This window comes from Hypomesus transpacificus, unplaced genomic scaffold, assembly GCF_021917145.1.
Source record: "Hypomesus transpacificus isolate Combined female unplaced genomic scaffold, fHypTra1 scaffold_139, whole genome shotgun sequence".
In the NCBI taxonomy this organism is placed as follows: Eukaryota; Metazoa; Chordata; class Actinopteri; order Osmeriformes; family Osmeridae; genus Hypomesus; species Hypomesus transpacificus.
Window position 1 is genome coordinate 289,165 of NW_025813713.1, and position 27,931 is coordinate 317,095.

The 27,931-nt window shown below is 53.3% G+C and overlaps 2 protein-coding genes across 2 annotated transcripts; both read right to left on the minus strand.

Moving 5' to 3' along the window:
• Positions 1-225: 225 nt before the first annotated feature.
• Positions 226-4,157, minus strand: amh (anti-Mullerian hormone). Its single transcript, XM_047051156.1, has 8 exons — positions 3,810-4,157; positions 3,005-3,307; positions 2,738-2,901; positions 2,546-2,654; positions 2,367-2,475; positions 1,715-2,139; positions 1,333-1,610; positions 226-374 (listed from the first exon to the last, which is right to left on the minus strand). Exons 1-8 carry the CDS (start codon positions 3,949-3,951, stop codon positions 237-239), a joined length of 1,668 nt encoding a protein of 555 aa, XP_046907112.1. The 5' UTR covers positions 3,952-4,157; the 3' UTR covers positions 226-236.
• A 1,030-nt stretch (positions 4,158-5,187) lies between these two features.
• dot1l (DOT1-like histone H3K79 methyltransferase) lies at positions 5,188-27,668 on the minus strand. Its single transcript, XM_047051116.1, has 27 exons — positions 27,256-27,668; positions 20,814-20,857; positions 20,618-20,692; positions 20,185-20,248; positions 19,222-19,450; positions 18,951-19,045; positions 18,777-18,839; positions 18,633-18,688; positions 18,341-18,420; positions 18,193-18,261; positions 17,011-17,117; positions 16,810-16,851; positions 16,531-16,710; positions 16,217-16,445; positions 16,017-16,121; positions 15,720-15,811; positions 15,527-15,628; positions 15,302-15,439; positions 15,070-15,195; positions 14,386-14,880; positions 13,853-13,996; positions 12,591-12,624; positions 11,899-12,419; positions 11,520-11,734; positions 11,183-11,247; positions 10,443-11,051; positions 5,188-8,324 (listed from the first exon to the last, which is right to left on the minus strand). The coding sequence occupies exons 1-27, from the start codon at positions 27,334-27,336 to the stop codon at positions 8,317-8,319; spliced, it is 4,068 nt and encodes a 1,355-aa protein (XP_046907072.1). The 5' UTR covers positions 27,337-27,668; the 3' UTR covers positions 5,188-8,316.
• Between the last annotated feature and the right edge of the window lie 263 nt (positions 27,669-27,931).

The following is a 27,931-nucleotide window of genomic DNA, read 5'->3' on the forward strand; positions in this document are numbered from 1 at the left end:
TCTCCTCCCCCTCTTTCCCTCCTCCCCTCTTCTCCTCCCCCTCTTCCACTCCTCCCTTCTCCTCCTCCTCTCCTGCCCTCCCCCTCTCCTCCCCCACTCCTCCCCTCTCCTCCTCCCCTCTCCTCCTGTCCTCCCCCTCTCCTCACATCTTCCCCTCTCCTCCTCCTCTCCTGTCCTCCCCCTCTCCCCCTCCTCTCCTCCCCTCTCCTCCCCCTCTTCACCCTCCTCTCTTCCCCTTAGCGACAGCCACACTGCTTGGCCACCATGTTGTCCTTCATGCTGATGGTGGCTCCGTTGTTTTCCAGCTCCACCACCAGCAGGGGGTCGTACTCCAGGGGCACACAGCAGGGGCTTCGTCCCAGCTCCCGCCCTCCCTGCACCGGCACACAAACAGGCTGGTCAGAGCTGCACTTCCACCTTGTTCCTGCACTAAGTAGGGTGGAGGGGAAGGTATAATGAACATGGTGTAAGTGTAGTGTACAATGTGCAGGGTGTAGGTGTGCAGGGTGTAGGTGTGGAGGGTGTAGGTGTGCAGGGTGTAGGTGTGGAGGGTGTAGGTGTGCAGGGTGTGGAGGGTGTAGGTGTGGAGGGTGTAGGTGTGCAGGGTGTAGGTGTGCAGGGTGTGGAGGGTGTAGGTGTGCATGGTGTGCAGGGTGTGGAGGGTGTAGGTGTGCAGGGTGTAGGTGTGCAGGGTGTAGATGTGCAGGGTGTAGGTGTGGAGGGTGTAGGTGTGGAGGGTGTAGGTGTACAGGGTGTAGATGTGCAGGGTGTAGGTGTGGAGGGTGTAGGTGTGGAGGGTGTAGGTGTGGAGGGTGTAGGTGTACAGGGTGTAGATGTGCAGGGTGTAGGTGTGGAGGGTGTAGGTGTGCAGGGTGTAGGTGTGGAGGGTGTAGGTGTACATGGTGTAGATGTGCAGGGTGTAGGTGTGGAGGGTGTAGGTGTGCAGGGTGTAGGTGTGGAGGGTGTAGGTGTGCAGGGTGTGGAGGGTGTAGGTGTGGAGGGTGTAGGTGTGCAGGGTGTGGAGGGTGTAGGTGTGCAGGGTGTGGAGGGTGTAGGTGTGCAGGGTGTGGAGGGTGTAGGTGTGCAGGGTGTGGAGGGTGTAGGTGTGCAGGGTGTGCATGGTGTGCATGGTGTGCAGGGTGTGCAGGGTGTAGGTGTGCAGGGTGTGCATGGTGTGCAGGGTGTGCAGGGTGTAGGTGTGCAGGGTGTGCAGGGTGTAGATGTGCAGGGTGTGCATGGTGTGCAGGGTGTAGGTGTGGAGGGTGTAGATGTGCAGGGTGTAGATGTGCAGGGTGTGCAGGGTGTGCAGGGTGTGCATGGTGTGCAGGGTACCTGGCTGTTGAGCAGCATGACATGGTTGTTGCCGTTGACGCCCTGCAGGATGGGAAAGTGGCAACTGCCCTCACAGTTGTTGATGTTGGCGTGCGGCGGGTCCTTGAAGAAGCTCTCTAGGGACACGGTCAGGCTGTGCAGCCGGCAGAGGGAGCTCCGCTCTGGGGACGCCCGTGCAGCACGCCGGCCTCGCTCCACCTCCCACTCCCCCAGAACCATGTGCAGGGCTTTGAGCAGGACCAGGGCCCGGTACTGCCTCTCTCTGGAGCCACCACCACCTGGGGGTGGGGACACTCCCCGTTACTGACACACACACTCACCAAAGACAGGCCATTCAGATCCTTATGAGCATCTTAATCAAGATTAAACCTAATAAACTGACCAGCCTGCAGTTCCTCTCCAGGCCTGGGGAGGGCGCTGAGCTCCTGCAGCCTGCGCAGCATATCCACACCCCTGCAGCCCAGCTCCTCCCCCCCCAGCTGGCCCACGGCCTCCGCCAACCGCAGCCTCAGGGTCTCCAGCAAGCCGGGGGTCAGGGAAAGCTCCCCACTATGGCCCCCCAGCAAGGCCCCCCCCTGCCCCCCCAGCACTGGCCTTCTCTGGGGGAAGGAGAACAGCGTGGGGCCAGAGGAGTTGATGAGGCCGAGGAGGAGAGCCTCACTCGAGGAGGGGCCCAGGGGGAGGGGGGGCAGGGAGTTCAGGGAGGCCAGGGGGAAGGGGGCAGCGGTCTGGGGGGGCACCTGTGGGAGCACCTCAGACAGGAAGCTCTGGAGCTCACACAGGAAGGGGCATGTCTCCGGGGCGTCTCTGGGGAAGACAGGTGAACAACGCTGAACTCAGAAAGAATCATCAAGTCATGGTTCTATGGTGATATTTTGGTGATATTATAGTAGATGAATTGAGTTTACGGCAATTCTGCAATTTAACATTTAAACATAATCCAATTTGCTGCTACCTGAATAAATTATAAACATTTAAATGTAATGATGATCTGGTTAGAAGTTTAATTTAATTCTGAAGCAATGAAACCTTACCTCTCTCCCGTCGCTCGATCCAATGAGAACAGCAGCAGAGGGGTCATAATGATGTCATTGGCTGCTTCTCCACCAATCATAATCCTTCGTAGCTCAGACAACTTTTGTCCTGCAGAGAGAGAAAAGGTTATAGAGTTTAAACTCTAACAGATGAAGTGGATCTGAACGGTGGTTCATGCCTGATTCTGTTTCCGGTGTTTTCAACGTGACAGAAACTCTCCATTTGTGGCCCCCTGAAGGCTGTCCAGTCAGAACCAGGTACTGGGTCTTCGATGACAGACACAGCGTCTGGGAGACACAGAAACATCTAGAGTCAAGACCACAATTTCCCTGGCCTGGGGGCGGGGCCTAGGAGATGGGCGGAGCCTCACCTGTGTAGGAGGTTGGAGGGCAGGGCTGGTGAAGGAGACCTCCATGTCTAAGGTTGTCATAGGAACGCTGGAGGCCAGGGCGAGGACAGGATGCAGCTTCAGGAGCGGAGAGAGGGGGAGGTGAAAGGTCATCACCAGCCTTCCTCCCCCTTCCTCCACCAGCTCTGTGAGGAGGAACACAGAACCTTGCATGACAGGCAGCTACTAAATTAAAACATTGTTATTAAGATGCATGATGAGCGAGGCTGGGTGTGTCTCCGTGGTAACCTGTTTCAGGGTGCATGACACGCAGTCTGTCCCCAGCAGCAGCCAGACGTGCCAGGGCAGCGACGGGGCCCCCCCCCAACCCCGGGCACACTCCAAACTGGACCAGAGCCTCCTGCCCCCCCTGCCCCCCTCGGGGGGGCCAGCCCTCCCTTAAGGCTGAGAGCATGTGTTCCAGTGGTCCCCCCAGGGGGCCCCCAGAGCAAGGGGGGGCCGCAGGGTGGAGTGAGGATGGGGCTGTGTGTTGGTCTAAGCCCACCCCCTCCACTCCCTCATCTGCAGGGGGGCGGGGCATCACCTGGCTGCCTACAAACACCAGTTAGTTCACTTAAAGACGTTTACACATGTACACGATACACAAATACACATGTATTTGACATGTGGTTTAAATAGTAGACTCTTCTATTCTAGAACGAGGTACACCTCATGCATCTAGACAGAAGATCTAGAACGATCTAGTCAGAGTTCAGTCAGGAGTCAAGCAGGTCTGTCTGTTACCAATCTGCAGGAGCTACACACAAACACATCCATGAGATCAGGAAAAACTATTTTAACATGACTTGAGGCCTCTGTTGAGCTGTACAGCAGTCACATGGGGTAAAAGTGTAGCCGTGGTGTGTTGAGAGTGTGTACTGTGTTTACTAGTGTGTGTGTTTACATTTAGTCATTTAGCATACGCTCTTATCCAGAGCGACTTACAGTATGTACAAGGAAATTCTCCCCGGGGCAAGTAGGGTGAAGTGCCTTCCCCAAGGACACAACATCATGTGACGGGTGTCATTGTGTGTGTGTGTGTGGTGAGACTGACCTGGTTCTGGATGGTCTGAGGGGGTCTTCTCCTGACACTTTTCCCCCAGTGGGGAGTCCTGTCCTGGGCAGTGGTGGGGCAAAGCATCCCCCATCCTGGAGACTTGGAGAAACAGCCAGCACATAACACAGCACAGCATCATGTCTGTCTGTCTGTCTGTCTTTCTACTTCTCAGTCTGTGTCTGTCTGTCGGAAGGCTGAACTCTCACCCAAGTTCTATGGCGTTAGTGGAGGAGATGAGCTTTGTACACAGCATTCTGCTGTTCCCACCCAGTGGGGCGAGGGCCAGCACTGCTGTGTCCTTGAGGGGAGCTCTGCCCTGAGACCAGCATCTCAGCCAGGCAGCAAGATAAGAGCAGAGGGGGAGAGCAGGAACACACAATGAGGTGTTGTTGGTGAGCAGACAGAGGGAGGGCAGGTCGCACCCCAATACTGGAGGAAGGACGCTGACTGATCTTCATGTTGTCCTTTCATGAAGCGTCCACAGTAGCAGCACTGTCCACCAGCTAGACAGCAGGCCGCACCACGACTGACTACGCACCACAAATACATCTCATAAAGTCTGGCTGTCTCACATGGTGAGGTGTGTGTCATAGTGTGTGTGTTATGGTGTGTGTGTAGGCCCTCACCCTCAGTAACACTCCCACAGCTGCCTGCTTGTTGTCAGCAGATCAAGGTCTGGGAGCACTGGGTGCTGGCTCCCTGCCTGTTACAGATAACCACCAAGGACCCCTCTGGGGGCCGGGGGAACCTGGGGGGCCGGGGGAACCTGGGGGGTCAGAGGGGACCTGGGCAAACAGGATCATTCTGACAGGGAGACAGGGAGATTCTTGACTCTGAAGCAGTTAGAGCTCTGCACTTCTGATCCTGGACTTACCTGCTGTATTTCTACACGCTGTATTTCTACACGCTGTATATCTACCTGCTGTATTTCTACCTGCTGTATTTCTACCTGCTGTATTTCTACACGCTGTATTTCTACACGGGTTTAGGGAAAAGCATCTGGTAGATGAACACTATGGTGGTTAAAGAGACAGAGACAAGGGGAGTATGCCTTTAGACCATGTCTAACACTCCGTGAGCGTAGTCATGTTTCATTCCATCAACATCATATCTGTAATGTATCTAAATAACATTAGTGATATGATACACCCTATGGTACACACAGCTTCTGTGGCAGGAGACTACTGCCTTTACCCCCCCCCCCATCACACACACATGACTGAGTCATCACGTCCCAAAACACACTGGGCCATATATGGCCACAGGATAAGTCTGTCTGCAGAATGTCCTGTTGAGTTAGAGAATCCTCCCTCCATGCACCAGGAATCCATCAACACACAGTGAACAGGAATTCATCTACACAACAGGCAGAATATTTATATGAAACCATTATTTATTAATAATTATCATAAAATGCGGAAAAAACAAACATTTAATTTCAAAATGTTGTCATTTAAACATCTTAAAAGATATAAGCACCAACACAAACCCTGGAGTCTGTAACAGAGGTTTGCTGTTATTGCACCTCTTTCACCTCATCAACACACCTGATCTGGCTTCACTGATCAACACACACCTGTCACACACACACTTATTCCAGCTTGCAGAGTGGGTGTGCCTGTGAGAGGCCTGTGGGGGGGGGGGGCACCACCCGTGTGTGACAGTGAGAATCTTTAGGTTGGGGAGTAAGAGACCCAAACACTTATCAGTAAGGCGATCTGTGTACCTGACAAATAAAAGACTGTTGACTGACAGCACCAGTTATTACGAGTCGCATCATCAGAGAGAAGGGTGTCGGTCCTGAGTTGGTCAATGCCACACCTGATTTGACTTCCAGTAGTTAGAAAATGTTACCTCATTTTGACAGGTTCCTGAGTTAAATATCAGGGTTCATGTTTGTAGTCCTCTGTTTGCGTTTGTAGTCCTCTGCCTAACAGGTGCACAAACAGGAAGTGGGACAGATCTCGAATTCCTTGTTTTAAAGGTGGTACAATCTAATATTGCGCTACAGAACGGTGATGACAGCTGAGTTCTCACTCCCACACACGGTGCCCCCAGAGATGGAGGAAGCATTTCATGACAAGACAGCAGAGGTTGACTAGCATGCTAGCTAGGTACCCCGGCCTATGCTAACAGTAGAAGGCTAACATGCTAGCTAGGTACCCCAGCCCCTGCCAACAGTAGAAGGCTAACATGCTAGCTAGGTACCCCAGCCCCTGCTAACAGTAGAAGGCTAGCATGCTAGCTAGGTACCCCAGCCCCTGCCAACAGTAGAAGGCTAGCATGCTAGCTAGGTACCCCCACCCCCGCTAACAGTAGAAGGCTAACATGCTAGCTAGGTACCCGTGCCCCAGCTATCAGTAGAATGCTAGCATGGTAGCAGAAAGGGATATAGCTGCTTTGTCCTTGTTAAAGGTGTAAAAGACCACCAGACTGCAGAGAACAGTACTAGACCAACACAACACTGTGTTTCTGAAAAGTACTAGACCAACACAACACTGTTTCTGAACAGTACTAGACAAACACAGCATTGTGCTTCTCATCTGAGCACCCCGGGAAAGTATAGAAACTGGGTTGGTGGAGCACACAGGGCGCGCGGGCGCGCACACACACCTGTCCGCTAAAGGTACCACACACACACACACACACACACACACACACACACACACACACACCAATAGCACAGCATGTTAGTTAGCACCAGATCTATGGGAACAGTTGGTATCAGAGGGATGGATGTAAGGCTGGGTTGCAGAGGGTGGCTCTCACCAGGTTAGTAGAGGAGGGGGGGTGCTGGGTGAACACAGGAACAACTAGCTTCCTATCAGTCAGGCTGGAAGAGCTAGATCCAACAGCAGGTCTCACTGGGTTCTAGATCCAACAGCAGGTCTAACTGGGTTCAGCCTGCCTGGCTGCAGCCTGCTGGTTAACATCCATATATTCATTTAGGAGATATACAAAAGGGGGATTTGAACCTGTGATCTCAATCTGGAGTCAAATACTCTAACCACCGAGCTATAATCTCCCTTCCGATGACAGATGTATGAGAGTAGCGGGAGTTCCCTGCAGTGTGTGTGAGGTGTGTGTGTGTGTGTGTGACTCCAAGCTAGAGAGGCTGGTACCTGTGGAGGCCCAGTCTTCGTAGCACCTGCTTGGTCTATCATCAGCACCTGGGAGGACACCCTGTCCACAGCAGGAGGGCATCGCTAGCTCAGTACAACTCACTGATCCGCTCAATATTGAAGAAACTTTACTCAGGCACAGTCCAGAGTTGTACAGATCATAGCACCATTGTTTTTTTGACTGAGTCAAGTATACACAAATTTATGCATTCCACACATGGTTCAGGATTTTAACACAACAAAACAAAAGACAAAAAAACAGAATTAGAAAACCTCTAATCCACATAGCGAATGGAGACCATCTGACAGCATAAATATAATAATCTAAATTATACACAATTATATAGCCAGAGAATGATCTCCATTCACAGTACAACATAGTTCACAATGTACAATGAAATAGAAAATAAAAAGATTAAAAACGCGGTGAAAATTGCCCAGTAGTTTGTTACTGTTTGTTAACTCTTGAATTCCCAGTGTGTATGAAAAGAGGTTTTGGATTGCTGTGTGTGTGTGTGTGCGCGCGCGCGAGTGTGTATGGGGTTGGACGAGTTACAGGAACCACCACAACAGAACAGGAAGTGGTCAGGGTGGCGGCAGGTGAGGCCGCCCAGAGGAGAAGAGAAGGGATGAGACATGAGCGCCCTGCTAGGGTTAGCGCCCTGCTAGGGTTAGCGCCCTGCTAGGGTTAGCGCCCTGCTAGGGTGAGCGCCCTGCTAGGGTGAGCGCCCTGCTAGGGTGAGCGCCCTGGCTAGCACCGTGGTTTCTCCTTTCATCTCTTCTGTTCACTAACAAGCAGGTGACATCATGCCTGCTTATACTGCCCTGCTTCACCACAGTGTGTGTGTGTGTGTGTGTGTGCGGGGAGGGGGTTATCCAGTGTGAACCCTGGTTACCATAGCACCCAGCACCTTACCCCAGGGTCAAAGTGTCCTCAATGATCATGTGACCTGGTTATGTGAGGGGTTAGAGGTTAAGAAGATGAGAGCGCACTGAGCAGTTACCTAGGTAACTAGGTAGTGTGAACTTAGTGGAATGTGCTGTGCTTTGATCTGTATATCAATATCAGAATCAAGTCTAAAACATTCAAAAAGGGTGGCATTTTTTTTCTTTTCTTTTTTTTCTTTTCCTATTTCATAAAAGATTTCAGCACCTGGGGGGCAGTGATGAACTCTCTACTGCCCCGTAGAAACAGCCGGGCCAGGTGTCCACTCACGAGGTGCCCCCCCTCCTCCTCCTCACACAAACATGACCTTCACAGTGGTGTGTGTGTGTGTGTGTGTGTGTGTGTGCGTGTCAGGACTGGAGGACCAAAGAGCAGAAGGTCTTGGGTCCACACCTGGACTGCTTGCATAGCTATGGTTGTCTTGAGGTAGATATCTTCAGTTACCTGTCCGGGACAAGAAGGAGAATCAGTCAAACAAGATGTGACATCAGTAGAACCAACCATGAGGATGGGTCATAGCTCAGTGGTTAGAGCTTTTGACTGCAGATCGAGAGGTCACTGGTTCAAATTCTCCCCTGCAAGTCATTTGAGATCAAATAAAAGTGTCTTAGAAATGAACACATTTGAATCCCATGCTTGTGCTGGTGATGACAGGAGAGGAGGGGGAGGGAAGTGCACTCATATCTCTGCTGGGTGGGTCGTGTTGTGTTGGGTAACAGTTCATACGTGACTTTACGTACCTTGTTCAAACTGACCAGCAGCTTGGGGAGCCCAGGGGTCTCACCCTCTCCTCCCATCCCCAGACTCACCTGCTCCCTCCCCTGTCCCCCACCCTCTCCTCCCATCCCCAGACTCACCAGCTCCCTGCCCTGTCCCCCACCCCCCCTATCTGGGCCAGGCGCCTGACAGCTGGGGGGAGGAAGAGGAGGGGTGAGAGGAGGAGGAGGGGTGAGAGGAGGAAGAGGGGTGAGAGGAGGAGGAGGGGTGAGAGGAAGAGGGGAGGCCCAATGTTCGCCACATCGTCCCCCTCCCAGATCCTCTTCCTGCACCTCCTTCTGGGGAGCTTACTGGGGGAGGAGGGGGGAGGGGGGAGGGACCGGTGAAGGGCCGAGAGGAGGAGGAAGGAGTAGCTACAGGAGAGGAGGAGGAGAGAGGAGAGGAGGAGAGAGTTCTCTGATGCTGGACGCAGGAGGGAGGTAGACCAGCAGGCAGGAAGGTGTCAGAGCGAGAGGAGGGGGAGGAGGAGGAGGTGGAGATACATGAAGAGGAGGTTAGCAAGGATGGGACAGGGGGGAGAGAGAGGGAGGAGGGGGAGGTGTGTAACACTGTATGGGTGCGGTTGAAATGGGCTGGAGGGAGGGAGGAGGAGACCACAGATATGTAGGAAGAGGAAGAGGCCTGGGCCGAGAGGAGGAGGTGCTGGGGTGAGGAGGAGGAGGAGGGGGGCTGGGCAGAGAGGAGGTGCTGCTGGGAGGAGGAGGAGGAGGGGGGCTGGGCAGAGGGGAGGTGCTGGGAGGAGGAGGAGGAGGGCTGGGCAGAGGGGAGGAGGTGCTGCTGGGAGGAGGAGGAGGAGGGCTGGGCAGAGGGGAGGAGGTGCTGCTGGGAGGAGGAGGAGGGGGGCTGGGCAGAGGGGAGGTGCTGGGAGGAGGAGGAGGAGGGGGGCTGGGCAGAGGGGAGGAGGTGCTGCTGGGAGGAGGACAGACTGAGCAGAGAGGAGCGGGCCCCTGGGCTGGCCCCCGCGGCCCCAAACTGGTGTGAGGAGCCTGAAGGGACCACATGGTGAAATATACCTGCAATCACACGCAGAGACCAGGAGGGGAGAGAGAGAGATGGGGGAGGGAGACAGAAGGGGAGGGCTGAGCCAGGTTTGCAAAGCGGCAAGCAGGTCATACAGACACACAGACAGATAGACAGACAGACAGAGAGACAGACAAATAGACAGAGACAGACAGATAGGCAGAAGCAGAGGCCTTTCACTATGGACCCAGACAGAGGGTGAAGTGTGTGTGTGTGTGTGTTAGAGTAAGTGTGTGTGTGTTAGAGCAAGTGTGTGTGTTCTCCCAGACAGGGTCTGTAGTGAAAGGCCAGGCAGCAGCAGGACCAGCCAGGTGATGTAGGTCTGGAGGGCTCTAGGACCATGCAGGCCTGCTACCTTCTCTCTACAGCCAACCTATCAGGACCTGTCCTCACAGGCTGGGCGCGCTCCACATGGTGGTTCCACGTGCTGATAGGGTACTGCACAGGGGGCTGTGAAACATCCGTGCTCTGATTGGTCATCAAGCTAGGACTGGAAAGTCTCATCTTCCGAGTTCTGTTTTTACTGACAAAATGCAGCGGCCAACACCCTTGACCAGGGAGACAGTCCTACTGCAGAGAGGGACCTGCATGAGTTTCCACTTACCCGGTCACAGCAGGTTTCTCTCTCCCTCCTCCCTCTCTCTCTGCCCCTACTCCCTCTTGCCTCCCCCCCTCGCCTCATAATCAGACAGAGTGAGAGGTAGGTGTGTGTGTGGTAAGATGTGTGCGTGTGTGGTAAGATGTATGTGTGTGTGTGGTCCTCACCTCCAGCAGTGCCTCCGGCCAGCCCAGGGCTGGAGAATCCTCCCAGGGTTGTGTGTCCGTTGACCAGCCGCCCCGCCCCACCCGTGGGGGCCCCGGTCTGGGCCCCAAACAGAGACTGGAGCACAGAGGCCCCCCCCAGGGGGAACTGACCCAGGTAGGGTGTCCCGCCCCCCGGCCCGGCCCCGGGGCTGCCCCCCCCCACCCTGCCGGCCAGCAGCCCAGCGCTGGCAGAGATGAAGAGGTTCTGGCTGGACAGGCCCGGGGGTGACATCTTCACCTCCCACTCACGACACTTCTGCCTTCCACCCGCTGGCCCCCCGCTGGCTCCCCGCCCCCCTGCCTCCTGGCTGAGGAAGGGGTTGGGGGGGGTAATGTCCCCACTGGGTCCCCTCCGGCGCTGAGAGGGCTTGTGGTCTGAGTCTGAGTCGGTGCTGCCCCCCTGGCCACGTGGCCCCCCTGGGGGGGAGCCCCCCTGGCGGAGGTCTTGGGGGGGCTTGGGGTCGGAAATGGGGGAGAAGGTCGATTTCCATTTGGAGGTGGAGGAGGAGGAGGAAGAGCTGACTTCACTTCCTGTTATGTTGCCACTACTTCCACCTGACTTCCTGCCAACTGAGAGAGATAGGGGGAAAGAGAGGGAGGGAGAAGGAAAACAGTATTTAAAATAGCTAAACACAAATATGAGTGTTGGTTAGACAGGGAGACCAGACAGGAAATGAGATCAGACAGGAAGTGTTCTTCACCTCTCTCTCCTCTCCCCGCCACGTCTCGGCTCTCCAGAGAGATGGTGGCGATCTTCCTTTCAATCCTAAAGACACACACAATCACAGTCCTACTTATATCATATTGTGGTTGGAGGGTAGGGTGATGTTGTGGTTGCAGGTGGAGGGTAGGGTGATGTTGTGGTTGCAGGTGGAGGGTAGGGTGATGTTGTGGTTGCAGGTGGAGGGTAGGGTGATGTTGTGGTTGCAGGTGGAGGGTAGGGTGATGTTGTGGTTGCAGGTGGAGGGTAGGGTGATGTTGTGGTTGCAGGTGGAGGGTAGGGTGATGTTGTGGTTGCAGGCGGGTCATGTGGCTCACCGGGAGCGGTTGGCAGGGTACCCTGAGTCCTCGTCGTCTGAGCTGGGGTCTGAGGAGTAGCAGCCAGGGGCCACCAGGGGGCGTTCCCTCTGCAGCACGGGGGGGTCCAGGTCAGGGGGCCCAGGGGGGTCAAGGTTGGGGGGGCCCGGGCTCCGGCAAGACTGCTCCGGGGAGGAGATGGCTGAGATCTCTAGAGGCTGGTTGATGTTGTTCACCTGGTCACACACAGTATATCAGTATCTTCCAAAGAGAGGCTCTACTGTGTGTGAGTCCAATCTAATCTCATTTGATGAACATCCCATTTAACCAACAACTCCTACAACCAACCAAGACAACGTCCCAGACTAGGACACAGCAGGACGTCCCAGACTACACTCACCATGGAGCTGATGTTGAGGGGGGAGCCAGAGGGCTGCACTCCAGAGCCTAGTCCAGGGAAGGCCTTCCTTTTGGGGGACGTGGTGGCCGGAGGCCCCCCTGCCAAACTCCGCTTCCTCCTCCCCCGTCTGCGCCCCTCCTGGGAGTAAGTGTGTGTGTGAGGGTGTGTGTGTGGAGAGACTCCAGACGTAGCTTGGTGGTGGTGGTGGTGATTGCCGTGGTGCTTGGCGCCGATGGATGGGGGGTGGAGCCTGGACGAGGCCCCGCCCAGTGAGGAAGAGGAGGAGGAGGAAGAGGAAGAGGAGGAGAAGAAGATCCGCCGGCGCGTCTCTCCATCCAGGGGGTCTGAGTCTGAGGCACCTCCCCCGTCGTCAGGGGGGGCTCTGGGGGGGGCGTCGGCATACTGCAGTACTCCTCCCGTGCTGGAAGGGGGGCTGTGGGGGGGCCGGCTGGCCGGCAGGGGGGCGTGGGATGCCTGCTCGTCTGGGGGGTGGGGGCCCCCGTTGACCAGACCTGAGTATCCTGGGAGGAGATGGGGGTGAGGACATGCTGTGTGTGTGTGTGTAGTGTATTGTGTGTGTGTGTAGTGTATTGTGTGTGTGTGTAGTGTATTGTGTGTGGCGTGTAGGTGTGGTGTGTGTGTGTGGTGTGTGTAGTGTATTGTGTGTGTGTGTACTGTGTGAAGCTGCTCACCATTAGTCTGGGACACAGGACTGGGTGTACTCCTCTGAAACAAAGAAGAAAAGCTGATATAGTAGGCCATGCAGACACTGGTAGCTAGTTATGCTATCCTATGCTATGCAGACAGGGTTAGCATAGCTATAGATGTAAATTTGTTCTGTGTACTTATATGTTATGCCAAGTGCTTGCGTTGTCTTGTCTTAAGAATTTCAGTGCCCAGTCTAACCTTGTGTTGCTCTGTGCACCTGACAAATAAAAGACTTGAACTTGAACTTGAACTATGCTATCCTATGCTGGGCAGACAGGGTTAGCTATGCTCTGCTGTGCTAGGCAGACAGGGTTAGCTATGCTATGCAAACAGGGTTAGCTATGCTATACTGTGCTAGGCAGACAGGGTTAGCTATTCTATGCTGGGCAGACAGGGTTAGCTATGCTGTGCTAGGCAGACAGGGTTAGCTGTGCTGTGCAGACAGGGTTAGCTATGCTATGCTATGCGAACAGGGTTAGCTATGATATGCTGTGCTGTGCTAGGCAGACACGGTTAGCTATGCTTTGCAGACAGGGTTAGCTAAGCTATGCTATCCAGACAGGGTTAGCTATGCTATGCTGTGCTATGCAGACAGGGTTAGCTATGATATGCTATGCTGTGCTAGGCAGACAGGGTTAGCTATGATATGCTGTGCTGTGTTATGCAGACAGGGTTAGCTATGATATGCTATGCTGTGCTAGGCAGACAGGGTTAGCTATGATTTGCTGTGCTGTGCTAGGCAGACAGGGTTAGCTATGCTGTGCTATGCAGACAGGGTTAGCTATGCTGTGCTAGGGAGACAGGGTTAGCTATGCTATGCAAACAAGGTTAGCTATGATATGCTATGCTGTGCTGGGCAGACAGGGTTAGCTATGATATGCAGACAGGGTTAGCTATGATATGCTATGCTGTGCTGGGCAGGGCTAGCAATGATATGCTATGCTGTGCTATGCAGACAGGGTTAGCTATGATATGCTATGCTGTGCTATGCAGACAGGGTTAGCTATGATATGCTATGCTGTGCTATGCAGACAGGGTTAGCTATGATATGCTATGCTGTGCTATGCAGACAGGGTTAGCTATGCTGTGCTATGCTGTGCTATGCAGACAGGGTTAGCTATGCTGTGCTATGCTGTGCTAGGCAGACAGGGTTAGCTATGATATGCTATGCTAGGCAGACAGGGTTAGCTATGCTGTGCTAGGCAGACAGGGTTAGCTATGCTGTGCTGTGCTCCAGGGGACCCACCAGTCTCTCTGCCCGGCTGGGCAGCACCACGCTGGCTAGCGGGATGCTAACAGGCAGCTTGCTGGGGTGCACCGTGCTGAGAGGGATGCTGACAGGAAGGCTGGTGATGGTGTCTGCCAGAGCAGGGCTCTTCTCCTTACCAGCCTGGACCACACACACACACAGCGCACACACAGCGCACACACACAGCACACACACAGCACACACACAGCACACACAGCACACACACACAGCACACACACACAGCACACAGCGCACACACAGCGCACACACACAGCACACACACAGCACACACAGCACACACACACAGCACACACACACAGCACACAGCGCACACACAGCGCACACACACAGCGCACACACACAGCACACACAGCACACACACAGCGCACACAGCACACACACACAGCACACACAGCACACACACACACACAGCACACACACAGCACGACACTTAGGGGTGTGTGTGAACAAGTGACAAGTGTGTGTGTGCTGTGTGTGTGAATGTGTGTTTGTGTGTGCAGTCTCCCTACCCGGTCGGAGGTCTTTGCAGTGCTGCTCAGCTGTCCGTTGGAGGACGGAGAGCCGTAGGGTTTGGGCCCAAACGTGGGGGCCCCCAGCCCCCCTAGCTCCCCCCGATGGCCCCCCAGCCCCCGGAGATGCCCTGAGTCCTGGTTCAGGTGTCTCCTCAGGGCTATCTTGGCAGGGGAGAAGCGTGTGTAGTCTGGGAGGGGGTGCAGCCCCCCGCCCCCCCCCAGGATTCGCTGCCTGGCGTCGGGGGCGGGGGCCTCGTGGTCGGGGGACACGGGGAGGTAGCGGGCCCCCCCGACCACCCGCTCGTATCCGGGGGATGCCGTCCCGTTAAGGGTCAGCTGGGGGCTCATGCCGTTGAGGCCACCCCCCCCGGGGGGCCCTCCCAGTGCAGGGTGGGGGGGAGCCCCCCCGGCCCCCCTGTAGGGGGCGCTGTAGGACTTGAGTTGCAGAAGCTCCTGTTGCCTCTGGCTCTTCTCCAGCTCCACTATGCTGATCTGGAACACACAGGGGGTCATGGTGATGTCATACAGCAGTTGTAAACCACAAAGGTTGTTCAGGGCAGTAACCATGGTGAACATGAAACAGCTGCAGTACTGAAAGTGTGACAGCAGAGGGCGCTGCACTCTGTACTGAGCACCACTACAGAGATGATGGAGGCAGGAGGACTGTGTGTGTGTGCATACCTGCAGCTCAAGACAGAGGCGTTGTTTCTCAGAGATCTGCCTTCGCAGAGCCTGCTTCTCCTTCAGAAGACTCTCCAGACACAGACCGCCCCAGTCCAGCTGCAGCTCCTCACAGCGAGCCTTCAGCTGCACGCGCAAACACACACGTGTCAGGTAAGTTAGCCTGTCACTAAGCACACTTGTGTCAGTAGGGGCTTGTTGCACAGGGTCTGTCCCTCCAGCAGGGGCTCACCAGCAGCAGGCTGTGGTCTCGGAGCTGCAGCATGTCCGTCTGCAGCTGTCTGGTCTGCTCCTGCAGCTGCTGGTTGTGGGCGGAGATCTCCTTCTGGGCCTGGAGCACATCCTGCTCTGTCAGGGCCTTCACCCCCAGCTACACACACAGTCATATACACACACACAGGGTCATACAGGCACACACAGAGTGATACACACACACACATATAACCACAGTGTGTACCTCATCCAGCTTGGTGTGGAAGAGCCCCTTGATCTGGTCCTTGTGAGCTTGACACACATCCTGCAACTGCTCCGCCTGACTGCAGAGCTGCCTGTGCTTTACCTGGGGGAGGGGGGGTGTTTGTGAGAGAACCAGAGAGACAGAGAGAGACACAGAGAGAGAGAGAGAGAGAGAGAGAGAGAGAGAGAGTTACCTTCTCCTGCTGGAGCTGCAGCTGTAGAGAGGAGTGGTACTGGGGCATCTGCATGTGAGCCATGAGCTGCAGGTACTGAACCCTGAAGTTATCTGGGGAGAGGAGGGATGTCAGGGAGGGATGGAGGCGCGTGTGTGTGTAAAGGTAGCGTGTGTGTGTGTGTGTAAAGGTAGCGTGTGTGTGTGTGTAAAGGTAGCGTGTGTGTGTGTGTAAAGGTAGCGTGTGTGTGTGTGTAAAGCTAGCGTGTGTGTGTGTGTAAAGGTAGCGTGTGTGTGTAAAGGTAGCGTGTGTGCTCACCCAGCAGCTGCTGCAGGGCAGGAGGAGGGGGGCCCAGGAGAACAGAAGAGCAGGTCTGGACTTTAGGAGATAGCTGGTAGAACGAGCTCTGAGCACCATATACATCTGCAGAGAGAGAGGGGGTACAGGGAGTGTTAAGCATGAGTGAGTGAGAGACTGTGTGTATGTTATTGTGAGCATGGTAGTGTGTGTGTGTGTACCCTGGCCGGGGGCAGAGGACAGGGTCTTGGCGTGCAGCAGCTCCAGGGCGCTGAGGCCCGCGTGGGCGGAGCTAGCAGAGGGTGCGGCGTGGGCGGAGCTTGCAGGGGGAGGGGCCTTCTTTGGCCGGCCCCTTTTCCTGGTGTTCCTCTTCAGGAGGCGGGGCCTGCGTGGGCGGGGAGGCGGCTTCACCACGTTGACGACGCCCCCATCCTCCTCCCCCCCAGAGTCCTGCTCACAAAGAGAGAGACAGAGACACATTACACAAGACTCTCTTACACTGGCCTGATGAGGGTCAGGGGTGTAGGGGTCAGACCTTGATCTCCTTGGACTTGGTCGGGGTGGTGGAGCTGCCCTTGGTAGACTTGGTCAGGGTGGTGGAGTAGAGGGTAGAGGTGCTCTTGGCAGAGTAGAGGGTAGAGGGGTTCAGGGCAGAGCTGCTCTTGCTGTCTTTAGTTTCCTTCTGCAGCCGTCGCCTGGCTATCTCCTGCTCCTCCTGACACACACACACACACACACACACAGGTATCAACACACACACAGGTATCAACACACACATCAACCTACACACACACACTTTCTCTCTCTCTCTTACCCTGAGTTTAGGATTCTTCAGACTAGAAAAATAGTTTTCAAGCTGTAAAGGAGGAGATGAGGGTTAATGAGCAGTGTGAACCCAGACTCTGCCCCAATACTCTCTGCTCTCTGTGGTGTAATACAATATACTAGCGTACTGTAAAGGATAGTAGTAGGATATCCTGTAGTATAGTACAGGAGTACAGCAGTGTGTACTCACTATGGTGCGGTCTATGGTGTGCAGATAGTAGGAGACGGGTTTTCCTGTCCAGGACACTGAACCCCGGAGAGGAGACAGTTCCACCACTCTCATGATCGTACCGATGTCTGCAGGGGGACAGCGGTCACACAGAGCAGCAGAAAGACAGGACATGACCTCACCTGACCCCTACATCATCCCAGCTAACCCCTACATCATCCCAGCCGACCCCTACATCATCCCAGCTGACCCCTACACCATCCCAGCTGACCCCTACATCATCCCAGCTGACCCCTACACCATCCCAGCTGACCCCTACATCATCCCAGCTGACCCCTACACCATCCCAGCTGACCCCTACATCATCCCAGCTGACCCCTACACCATCCCAGCTGACCCCTACACCATCCCAGCTGACCCCTACATCATCCCAGCTGACCCCTACACCATCCCAGCTGACCCCTACATCATCCCAGCTGACCCCTACACCATCCCAGCTGACCCCTACACCATCCCAGCTGACCCCTACACCATCCCAGCTGACCCCTACACCACCTCACCCCTCCATGACCTCACTTCACCCCTACAGGACCTCACCTGACCCCTACACCACCTCACCTGAACCCTATATGACCTCACCTGACCCCTACACGACCCCAGCTTAACTCACCACTAGAGCCCGACCGATTAAGGATTTTTAAGGCTGATACCAATATGAATATTTGGTGTTTAAAAAATCCGATATATATAATATAGGGTATAATATACCGATATATAAAACCCTATATATTTTTTACTCAGATTTAAAATATTTTTTTTATCCAGAAACGCATGAAAAAACAAACTGATTTCCCCTACATTAGTTATTTGTAGTTTACATTTAGTCATTTTTAGCAGACGCTCTTATCCAAAGCGACTTACAGTAAGTAAGTAACATTCCCCCGAGGCAAGTAAGGTGAAGTGCCTTGCCCAAAAACACAATGTAATTTGGCACGGCCGGGTATTGAACTGGCAACCTTCTGATTAATAGCCCGATTCCCTAACTGCTCAGCCATCTGACTCCTGTTAATATTTATGAGTCCCCACTAAAATAATATGATAATTATAAATGCCAATACCGATAGTTTGGAAAGTGCCTAATATCGGCCAATAATATCGGCCAATAATATCGGCCCGCCGATATATCGGTCAGGCTCTACTCACCACTCAGGTTCCGACTGTTGATTCTAAAGTTCAGAGGTGCAAAAGGTTTGGAGGAAACGATCTTCCCACCTAGAGTTGACAAACACCCGGTTAGTTTCCTCCACAACACACACACGCGCGCATGCACACACACACGCAACCAACCAACCTTCCTTCATGTTGGCGAAGCGTTCCTTCAGTTGGTGGTCGACCTCGGGTCCGAAGGCGAAATTATTCACAAATATCACACTGTAGAGACAGTAACACTAATATCAGACTGTAGAGAGACAGTAACACTAATATCACACTGTAGAACAGTAACACTAATATCACACTGTAGAGAGACAGTAACACTAATATCACACTGTAGAGAGACAGTAACACTAATATCACACTGTAGAACAGTAACACTGATTTCACACTGGTGTGGTTGGGGTGGACATGAGGACCAGACTGTCTACCTTGTGTTGGCGATCCTGTCCTTCCACTCCTCCGACAGGAAGTCCCCTCGCTCCAACTGCACACGGAAAAAGGAAGTTGGTGTCAATGTATCAACGTTTTTTTGAAGGATACACACATGCTTGCACACACACACACCAACTCACCGTGTATCCCCCATGTTTCTTCCCATACCACTTCATCCACTTCTTAAACTCTTTGTCCATAGACTGTAACACACACACACGTTACAGGTCAGTTCGGGACACAAAAAACGTTTGTGTTTTGTAAGAGTTGCTGCGTGATGAAGATGAACAATTCATCTCTTCATCGCTCCTTACCTCTGCGTAAGTCGCTGGAATGTCTGCTTTCTCCACCCCATAATAGTGTTTACAATTAGTTGCCGCAGCAACCTGCAGCACCACCTGGCCCACACCTGTAATTAAAAGGAGCTGATCACTGATCAAGACGACCTGCACAGACCCATAACACACTCTACTGTGTCTCTACTGACCGCTGCCCAGATATATATCACCTAGTGCCTCTACTGTGTCTCTACTGACCGCTGCCCAGATATATATCACCTAGTGCCTCTACTGTGTCTCTACTGACCGCTGCCCAGGTCTACAAAGGTGTCGTCCTCCATCATCTCCATCTCGTCGATGATCTGGGCGACCAGGTCGAAGGACGTCTCGCCGTACACCTCGGGGGAGAAGGGCTCGTAGTTGTTGAGCTTTTCAGGGTCGGTGACTGAGTGGTTGTACACCTGCTGCAGGATGTGGCGCAGCAGCCCGTTGGAGGGCCGCTTGTTCAGCTTCATGGGCTGGGTGGTGCCCTTCCACTGGGGGAGAGACACACACACACACAGGGCTGGGTGGTGCCCTTCCACTGGGGGAGAGACACACACACACACACAGGGCTGGGTGGTGCCCTTCCACTGGGGGAGAGACACACACACACACAGGGCTGGGTGGTGCCCTTCCACTGGGGGAGAGACACACACACACACAGGGCTGGGTGGTGCTCTTCCACTGGGGGAGAGACACACACACACACACAGGGCTGGGTGGTGCCCTTCCACTGGGGGAGAGACACACACACACACACACAGGGCTGGGTGGTGCCCTTCCACTGGGGGAGAGACACACACACACACAGGGCTGGGTGGTGCCCTTCCACTGGGGGAGAGACACACACACACACAGGGCTGGGTGGTGCCCTTCCACTGGGGGAAAGACACACACACACACACAGGGCTGGGTGGTGCCCTTCCACTGGGGGAGCGACACACACACACACAGGGCTGGGTGGTGCCCTTCCACTGGGGGAGAGACACACACACACACAGGGCTGGGTGGTGCCCTTCCACTGGGGGAGAGACACACACACACACAGGGCTGGGTGGTGCCCTTCCACTGGGGGACAGACACAAACACAGGGCTGGGTGGTGCCCTTCCACTGGGGGAGAGACACACACACACACAGGGCTGGGTGGTGCCCTTCCACTGGGGGAGAGACACACACACACACACAGACGAGTGGAGCAGAGATGGTGATGTGTGTGTGTGGACTCACCAGCTGATGTATGCTGTCAATGGCCCTGTTGTACTTATCACACAGTCGTAGCATACTCTCAAAGCTGCAGAGACAAGCAGTCATCACACATACAGACATCCTTTAGAAACTTTTTGTAGACAATATTTTTCAAACCAAATCGTTTTGGGAAAACAATTTTCAGAAGAAAAAAGTTACAACCCTTTTTAAACTTTCAACTTATCCAGTGTGGAAAAAAAAGTTTTGAAAAGTTTCGAAATTATTTTCTAAAGGTTTTACTAAAAAGTTTGAAAAGGTTTTTTCCAAAAATTACTATTTAAAAAAATAAATAATTCTAAACATGTTTTAAACCTTTACCAAAATTGTGAATCCATTCCCTTATTGATTGGTCCCCTCCCACCCTCCCACTCTCCCTCCCACCCTCCCACCCACCCACCCACCCTCCCTCCCTCACCTCTTGGTGTCGTAGTCAATGAGGACGTAGTTCTCCATGGCCAGCTTGAGGTCTGGGATCTCCTCACACACCCACCTGGAGCACAGCAGTCACACCACCACCAAGGCTTTACATGGATGTGTGTGTGTTGGCATGTGTAACTGTAGAGTAAGTATACATGCAGTGTATGTGTGGTGTGTGTACGAGCAAGTCTTACCGGATGGTCTCGATAATTTCATGAGCAGCATCGTGGTGTTTATCCTAGAGATACAGCGAGAGAGAGACACAGAGAGACAGATACAGGGAGAGACAGATACAGAGAGACACAGAGAGAGAGGGAGAGAGAGAGAGAAAGACATGGAGAGAAAAGGCCAGAAGATACTGTGTCATCCAGTCAAATAATCAGATTTGAAAACATGTAAATAGTTCCCAAACAGACAGAGGCAGTGAGCATAGAGGAGGCTGGTGTGTGTGTGTGTGTTCCACTCCTAGAAAGACCAAGAATGATAACACCACTGTCCTCAGATTCTCTCCAGACTGGCAGAGCAGGATTCAGTACACAAACACTCACTCTCATGTGAGTCTGAGTCACACCAGCAAGGCTTGTCTCTGCTCTCACCAGACATTCCACACACCTGTCTGGCTGTCTGTCTGCTACAGTAGTTACTGCCTTGCAGCCTGTTATAGTCAGTACTAGGGGTGGAACGGTACATGTATTCGTACCGAACCGTACGGTACGGGCGTCACGGTTCGGTGCATGAAATCACACGGAGAATACACGGTATAAAAATAAATAAAACTTGCGTGCAATTTAATTAATGTAATGCGGAACTACTGGTAGATACTCGTGTTCTTTAGGAACACCTAATCTGTAGCCCCGCTTTACCTCTGATTGTCGCCGCCACCTGTGTAGCCGAGCTGTGCCTGAGTGAGTCAGAGATAGCTAGCAGCAGATAGCTAGCAGCAGATAGCTAGCAGCAGATAGCTAGCAGCAGATAGCTAGCAGCAGATAGCTAGCAGCAGATAGCTAGCAGCAGATAGCTAGCAGCAGATAGCTAGCAGCAGATAGCTAGCAGCAGATAGCTAGCAGCAGATAGCTAGCAGCAGATAACTAGCAGCAGCACTAAAGACGAATATGGCGAGTGGTGGCGACACACACGACTTCGGTTTCCCAGTCACTTAACGCTACTCTCGTACAGGCGAGAGAGTAGTGGATAGGACAAGTCGTGTCACCTTCGTGAGGAGGTATTCTATGTACTTAATAAATAAGAGATGCTGTATTTTCAGTTGTATAACTCTTATTTCGTTTACAAGATACATATGGAGTCTGGAGATTATGTGGGGTACTTACTATTTACTACTTTACACACTTCATACTGTTGCAGCTAGCTCAGGGGACAGACTGTAGGTGATACAGCCTGAGACACAATAACAAATAGTGGCTTCAAGTTCTCAGTGCTCCAGACAGTTTTTTGAGACAGTACGAGAATGTTTTACTGGTACTCGCGCATGTGTGACCTACACTTTTGGAATTTATTGGGTGTGCACAACATCAGCACACGTTAGCAACGACTCCTAGATACGACGATCTGGATAAGAGCGTCTGATCTGAATAAGAGCGTCTGCTAAATAAATGACTAATGCACGCTCTAGTAAGAAAGCGATATTAGCAATCCCTCAGCATTAGTACCGCAGCTAAAAGTCTAGTAAAGTTAGGCTATTTTTCACTATACCTAGACTACGAACATGTCTTAATACTTATTTAGCACTAGCGTTGCTGCTACTGTATCCCTGCCTGTGTTTGCGCTGTTGCTCAGCAAGTAGCCTATTGTGTCGTGGTGTAGGAGGACTGATCGACAAGCGCATCATACATTTAAGACATTTAGCAAAGACTTGCATGTACAGTAGTTAGTCAGGAGCCCTGCTTCTGCATTTTTGTTTTGCTTTTCCCTCCACTGTACCGAACTCGTACCAAACCGTGATGTCTGAACCGCGGTATGAACCGAACCGTCATTTAAGTGTACCGTTCCACCCCTAGTCAGTACTGGTGTGCAGACTGTCTCTGGCAGCCTGTTTCAGCATTGGTTGCCTGTCTGGTTCCGCCTGTGGCTGCCTGGACTGGAATGACCCACTGACCCACTTTCTGAGAGCAGTACTGCACAGTGCTGAGAGACTAGAAAGGAGGAGGAAGACAGGAGGAGAGGAAGAGAGGGAAGGACAGGGAGACTAGAGAGGGAAGGAGTGAAGGCCCCCAGGAGAGAGGTTTGATGGAGGAAAGAAAGAGAAAGCAAGCAAGGGCAGTGAAAGAGAGGGACAGGGGGACAGGAAGAGCGGGACAGGGAGAGGACGAGAGGAGAGGGAAGGGAGGAGGAGAGGGAGTAGGAGAGGGAGGAGGAGGAGAGGGAGGAGGAAGAGAGGGAGGAGGAAGAGAGGGAGGGATGGGGAGGAGAGGGAGGAGGAGGAGAGGGAGGAGGGAGGAGAGGGAGGAGGAGGAGAGGGAGGAGGAGAGGGAGGGATGGGGAGGAGGAGAGGGAAGAGGAGGAGAGGGAATAGGGAGGAGGAGGAGGGCGGAAGAGGGAGGAGGAGGAGAGGGAGGAGGGAGGAGAGGGAGGAGGGAGGAGGAGAGGGAGGAGGAGGGGGAGCCAGCTGTAGCCAGTCAGACCAACAGGAGAAGCAGCCTAAAGCAGCTTCCCGGTCAATATCACCAGCCAGCCCCGACACACACACACACACACTACAAAGCTGACATTTCACAATTACATGAGTGTATGCACTGCATGTGTGTCTGTGGTATGTATCCTTTCCATGTATGTGTATATATATTGTGAGAGGTATGCACTACATGTGTGTGGTTGGGGTGTGTGTTATGTGTGAGTAGTATAGTGTGTGTGTGTGAGTAGTGTAGTGTGTGTGTGTGTGTTTTGTGTGAGTAGTATAGTGTGGTGTGTGTGTGAGTAGTGTAGTGTGTGTGTGTGTGTGTGTGTGAGCAGAGGAGAAAGGGGGGGGGGTGTTCCTGCCTCTCACACACAGCAACACCAGAGCAGAGATGCTGCTAAAAATAACCCAGAGACATGAGGGATTGAGAGTGCTCTCCTCTCCTCCTTTCTGCTGTGGCACAACACAGGAACTTTCTCTCTCACACACACACACACACACACTCCAAATCTATCTGCCTGTCTCCCTCCTTGTGCATCCTTCTCCTCCTGCAGGCCAGCTGAGGTGAATAACACCACTCGCCTCCACTGCTCCTCCTACAACCACAGATCACGACTCACTCAACCAGGTGGTTGTGATGTCATTACGCCCACACACACACGCACGCAGAAACGCAGCATAAGGTGTTCACTCTTCATGTGGAAACAGTCCAAAATGATTTGGATCCACAGATGGTGACTGTGTCAGACAGAGAGGAGAGGAAACAGGAAGAGAGAGGGTGTGAGAGAGCAGGAGAGAGAGAGCAGGAGAGAGACAGCAGGAGAGAGAGAGAGAGCAGGAGAGGGAGAGCAGGAGAGAGAGAGCAGGAGAGGGAGAGCAGGAGAGAGACAGCGGGAGAGGGAGAGCAGGAGAGAGAGAGACAGCAGGAGAGAGAGAGAGAGCAGGAGAGGGAGAGCAGGAGAGAGAGAGCAGGAGAGAGAGAGCAGAAGAGGGAGAGCAGGAGAGGGAGAGCAGGAGAGGGAGAGCAGGAGAGAGAGAGCAGGAGAGAGAGAGCAGGAGAGAGAGCGCAGGAGAGAGAGAGCAGGAGAGGGAGAGCAGGAGAGGGAGAGCAGGAGAGGGAGAGCAGGAGAGGGAGAGCAGGAGAGAGAGAGCAGGAGAGAGAGAGCAGGAGAGGGAGAGCAGGAGAGGGAGAGCAGGAGAGGGAGAGCAGGAGAGGGAGAGCAGGAGAGGGAGAGCAGGAGAGGGAGAGCAGGAGAGAGAGAGCAGGAGAGAGAGAGCAGGAGAGGGAGAGCAGGAGAGAGAGAGCAGGAGAGAGAGAGCAGGAGAGGGAGAGCAGGAGAGGGAGAGCAGGAGAGGGAGAGCAGGAGAGAGAGAGCAGGAGAGGGAGAGCAGGAGAGAGAGAGCAGGAGAGGGAGAGCAGGAGAGGGAGAGCAGGAGAGGGAGAGCAGGAGAGAGAGAGCAGGAGAGGGAGAGCAGGAGAGAGAGAGCAGGAGAGAGAGAGCATGAGAGGGGGAGTCTTAGGAGACATGCAGCATACATTGGGCCACATCACAAAGGCCATAATATCCATCCCAGCACAGCAGAGTTGTGTGTCATTCCATCTGCAAGAATGAGGATAGAACTTCACCAGCTGGAGGCTGGGAGAGGACGAGAAGAGAAGAGGAGGAGAAGAGGAGGACGGGGAGAGAAGAGGAGAGGAAGGAGAGGAGAGGAAGAAGAGAGGAGGAGGAGAAGAGGAGGACGGGGAGAGAAGAGGAGAGGAAGGAGAGGAGAGGAAGAAGAGAGGAGGAGGAGAGGAAGAGGAGGAGAAAGGAGGAGAGAGGAGGAGAAGAGGAGGACGGGGAGAGAAGAGGAGAGGAAGGAGAGGACGAGAAGAGAAGAGGAGGAGAAGAGGAGGACGGGGAGAGAAGAGGAGAGGAAGGAGAGGAGAGGAAGAAGAGAGGAGGAGGAGAGGAAGAGGAGGAGAAAGGAGGAGGAGAGGAAGAGGACGGGGAAAGAGGAGGAGGAGAAGAGGAGGACGGGGAGAGAAGAGGAGAGGAAGGAGAGGAGAGGAAGAAGAGAGGAGGAGGAGAGGAAGAGGAGGAGAAAGGAGGAGGAGGAGGAGAAGAGTAAAGGAGGAGGAGAGAGGAGGAGGGGAAGAAGAGAGGAAGAGAGAGGAGGAGGAAAGAGGAGGAGGAAAGAGGAGGACGGGGAGAGAAGAGGAGAGGAAGGAGAGGAGAGGAAGAAGAGAGGAGGAGGAGAGGAAGAGGAGGAGAAAGGAGGAGGAGAAGAGTAAAGGAGGAGGAGAGAGGAGGAGGGGAAGAAGAGAGGAAGAGGAGAGAGGAGGAGAGGAAGAGAGAGGAGGAGGAAAGAGGAGGAGGAAAGAGGAGGACGGGGAGAGAAGAGGAGAGGAAGGAGAGGAGAGGAAGAAGAGAGGAGGAGGAGAGGAAGAGGACGGGGAGAGAAGAGGAGAGGAAGGAGAGGAGAGGAAGAAGAGAAGAGGAGGAGAAGAGGAGGAGAAGAGGAGGACGGGGAGAGAAGAGGAGAGGAAGGAGAGGAGAGGAAGAAGAGAGGAGGAGGAGAGGAAGAGGAGGAGAAGAGGAGGACGGGGAGAGAAGAGGAGAGGAAGGAGAGGAGAGGAAGAAGAGAGGAGGAGGAGAGGAAGAGGAGAAAGGAGGGGGAGGAGGAGAAGAGTAAAGGAGGAGGAGAGAGGAGGAGGGGAAGAAGAGAGGAAGAGGAGAGAGGAGGAGAGGAAGAGAGAGGAGGAGGAAAGAGGAGGAGGAAAGAGGAGGGGAGAGAGGGTGTCAACAGCAACAGTCAGGTTTCCAGGAGAGTAAATGTCATCGTGAGGTTAATGACAGGCACAGAGGAGTAGTGATTGGTGGCAGGTGTGAGGCCGGGTAGGTCCTCCAATCAGCTGTGGTCAAACCACAATACTATAAGACAACACAGGAAACACAGAAAACCACAGGCTTTCCCTCCAATCACATTCCTGCTCTCTTTTCAGTGACAAACAACGCTACTTTGACTTATGTTGTTAAACATCACTCAACAGAGAGGTATAATCCAAACAAGTTAGTTCAGGATGCAAATAGTCACTTTTGTCATCTAAAAGTTATCAGCTGTTGGAATGCACCCGTTTCCCTCAACTGTAGAGATATAGCCTGGAATGTTGCCGTTCCAACCGTCAATAAACCAGGACATCTGCATTGATTCAGTGCATATACGTTCCCTTCCTGTCGTTCCTCTGGAGGTGAGGACAGACGAGGTACTGCGGGATAAAATCACACGACGTGCAACCACCTTCCTAGCATATGGCGTTTAGAGCAGTTGTGTCGAGTTGTTGGGTCTAGCAGAGCAGCGACACATCTCACTCCGACACATTTAGGACAAGCCCGTTTCAGCGTGAACGGCAGTTCACACTTGACTGGGGCAGCCTGCTTGGCGCTTAGACAACTGAATGGAAAAGTTACCACAGACCATTTCTAAAACCACCCTTTAGCCACACTCAACGGCTACTGTACGTTAAGCATGCGTTAAGATTGACATCAAACTAAACTAATCTCCGCCCAAAGAAATGAGCCCGGGACCCGCTCATGGCTCTTCTCCAGAACTAACGTCCCCAAGACAACGAGGGGCGACACTTGTCAAACCACCGTGTTAAATGTGAAACAGGAACACATTCACAGAGCAAAGGCACCGCAAGTTAGCGAGACACCAAGCCAGCTTTGCTGGAATTTTACATTCAGTTTCACAAACAATAAGACATGTGACAGCTTGCCACAACAGCAAGTTAGCTAGCCTGTTTCTTTATATTTTACAGCCCGTCTCTCATCTGACCTCACACTGGGTTTACACAGCTAGCTTGTAACGTTCGCTAGATAGCTGCCTTGTTAACCAGTCAGCTATCACTCCGTTAGTGTTTAGCTAGTAGCCAGCTAGCAAACAATGGGTAAGTTATAATATACTCACAAAAATCCCATCACGTTTTCAGTTATTACTTCATCAGTGAAAGCTTTACTCACGTATACTGGTAACGGCCACGGATAGGAAGAGGCTTCTGCCCCAACCGGCGACTTCAGTTTGAGTTCCAGCTTTTCTCCCATTCTCCACTTTCTACGGCGGTGCTGCGGTTAGCTACCAGCTAGCTAACGTTAGCTGGCTAGCTCGGGGTTCGGCTAGCTAGATGGTAGGCGAGCTAGCTACAACGTGAACATTGTCCTGTCAGAAAAATATCTTAAAACGCAAAAAAGAAAAAGCTATGAAAATGATGGACGTCATTTAGCTGGCTGTCGTACAAGGATTGTGTGGTGTTCAAAAATGTCCGATTTATTTGAATATCATAGTAAAATTGACTATCATGTCGAGTGGCCGTAACACCTCGGTGGGATCACCGCCATCTTCAGCCCGGCGCGGAGGAGCACTCGTTTTAGGGATACATTCTGAGGTGTCATCACGTGACCAACCCAAGTCACTGACAAACTGGGAGACTGCGCAAATCAATCCCCCTTACCGTGATACCGCTAACTTGCCATTTTGAATTTACTTGGCTTGCGCCTAAGCACCTCGAGCACCACGATAACCAGAGTTCGGTTCAGGTGCCCACCGGGTTTTAAATCAAATATTTCTAGTGATCCGCTGCACCGGCGGGTGACCCACATTCTAAACGAGGAACTCATTGTAGAACTACCAGAGGTGGCC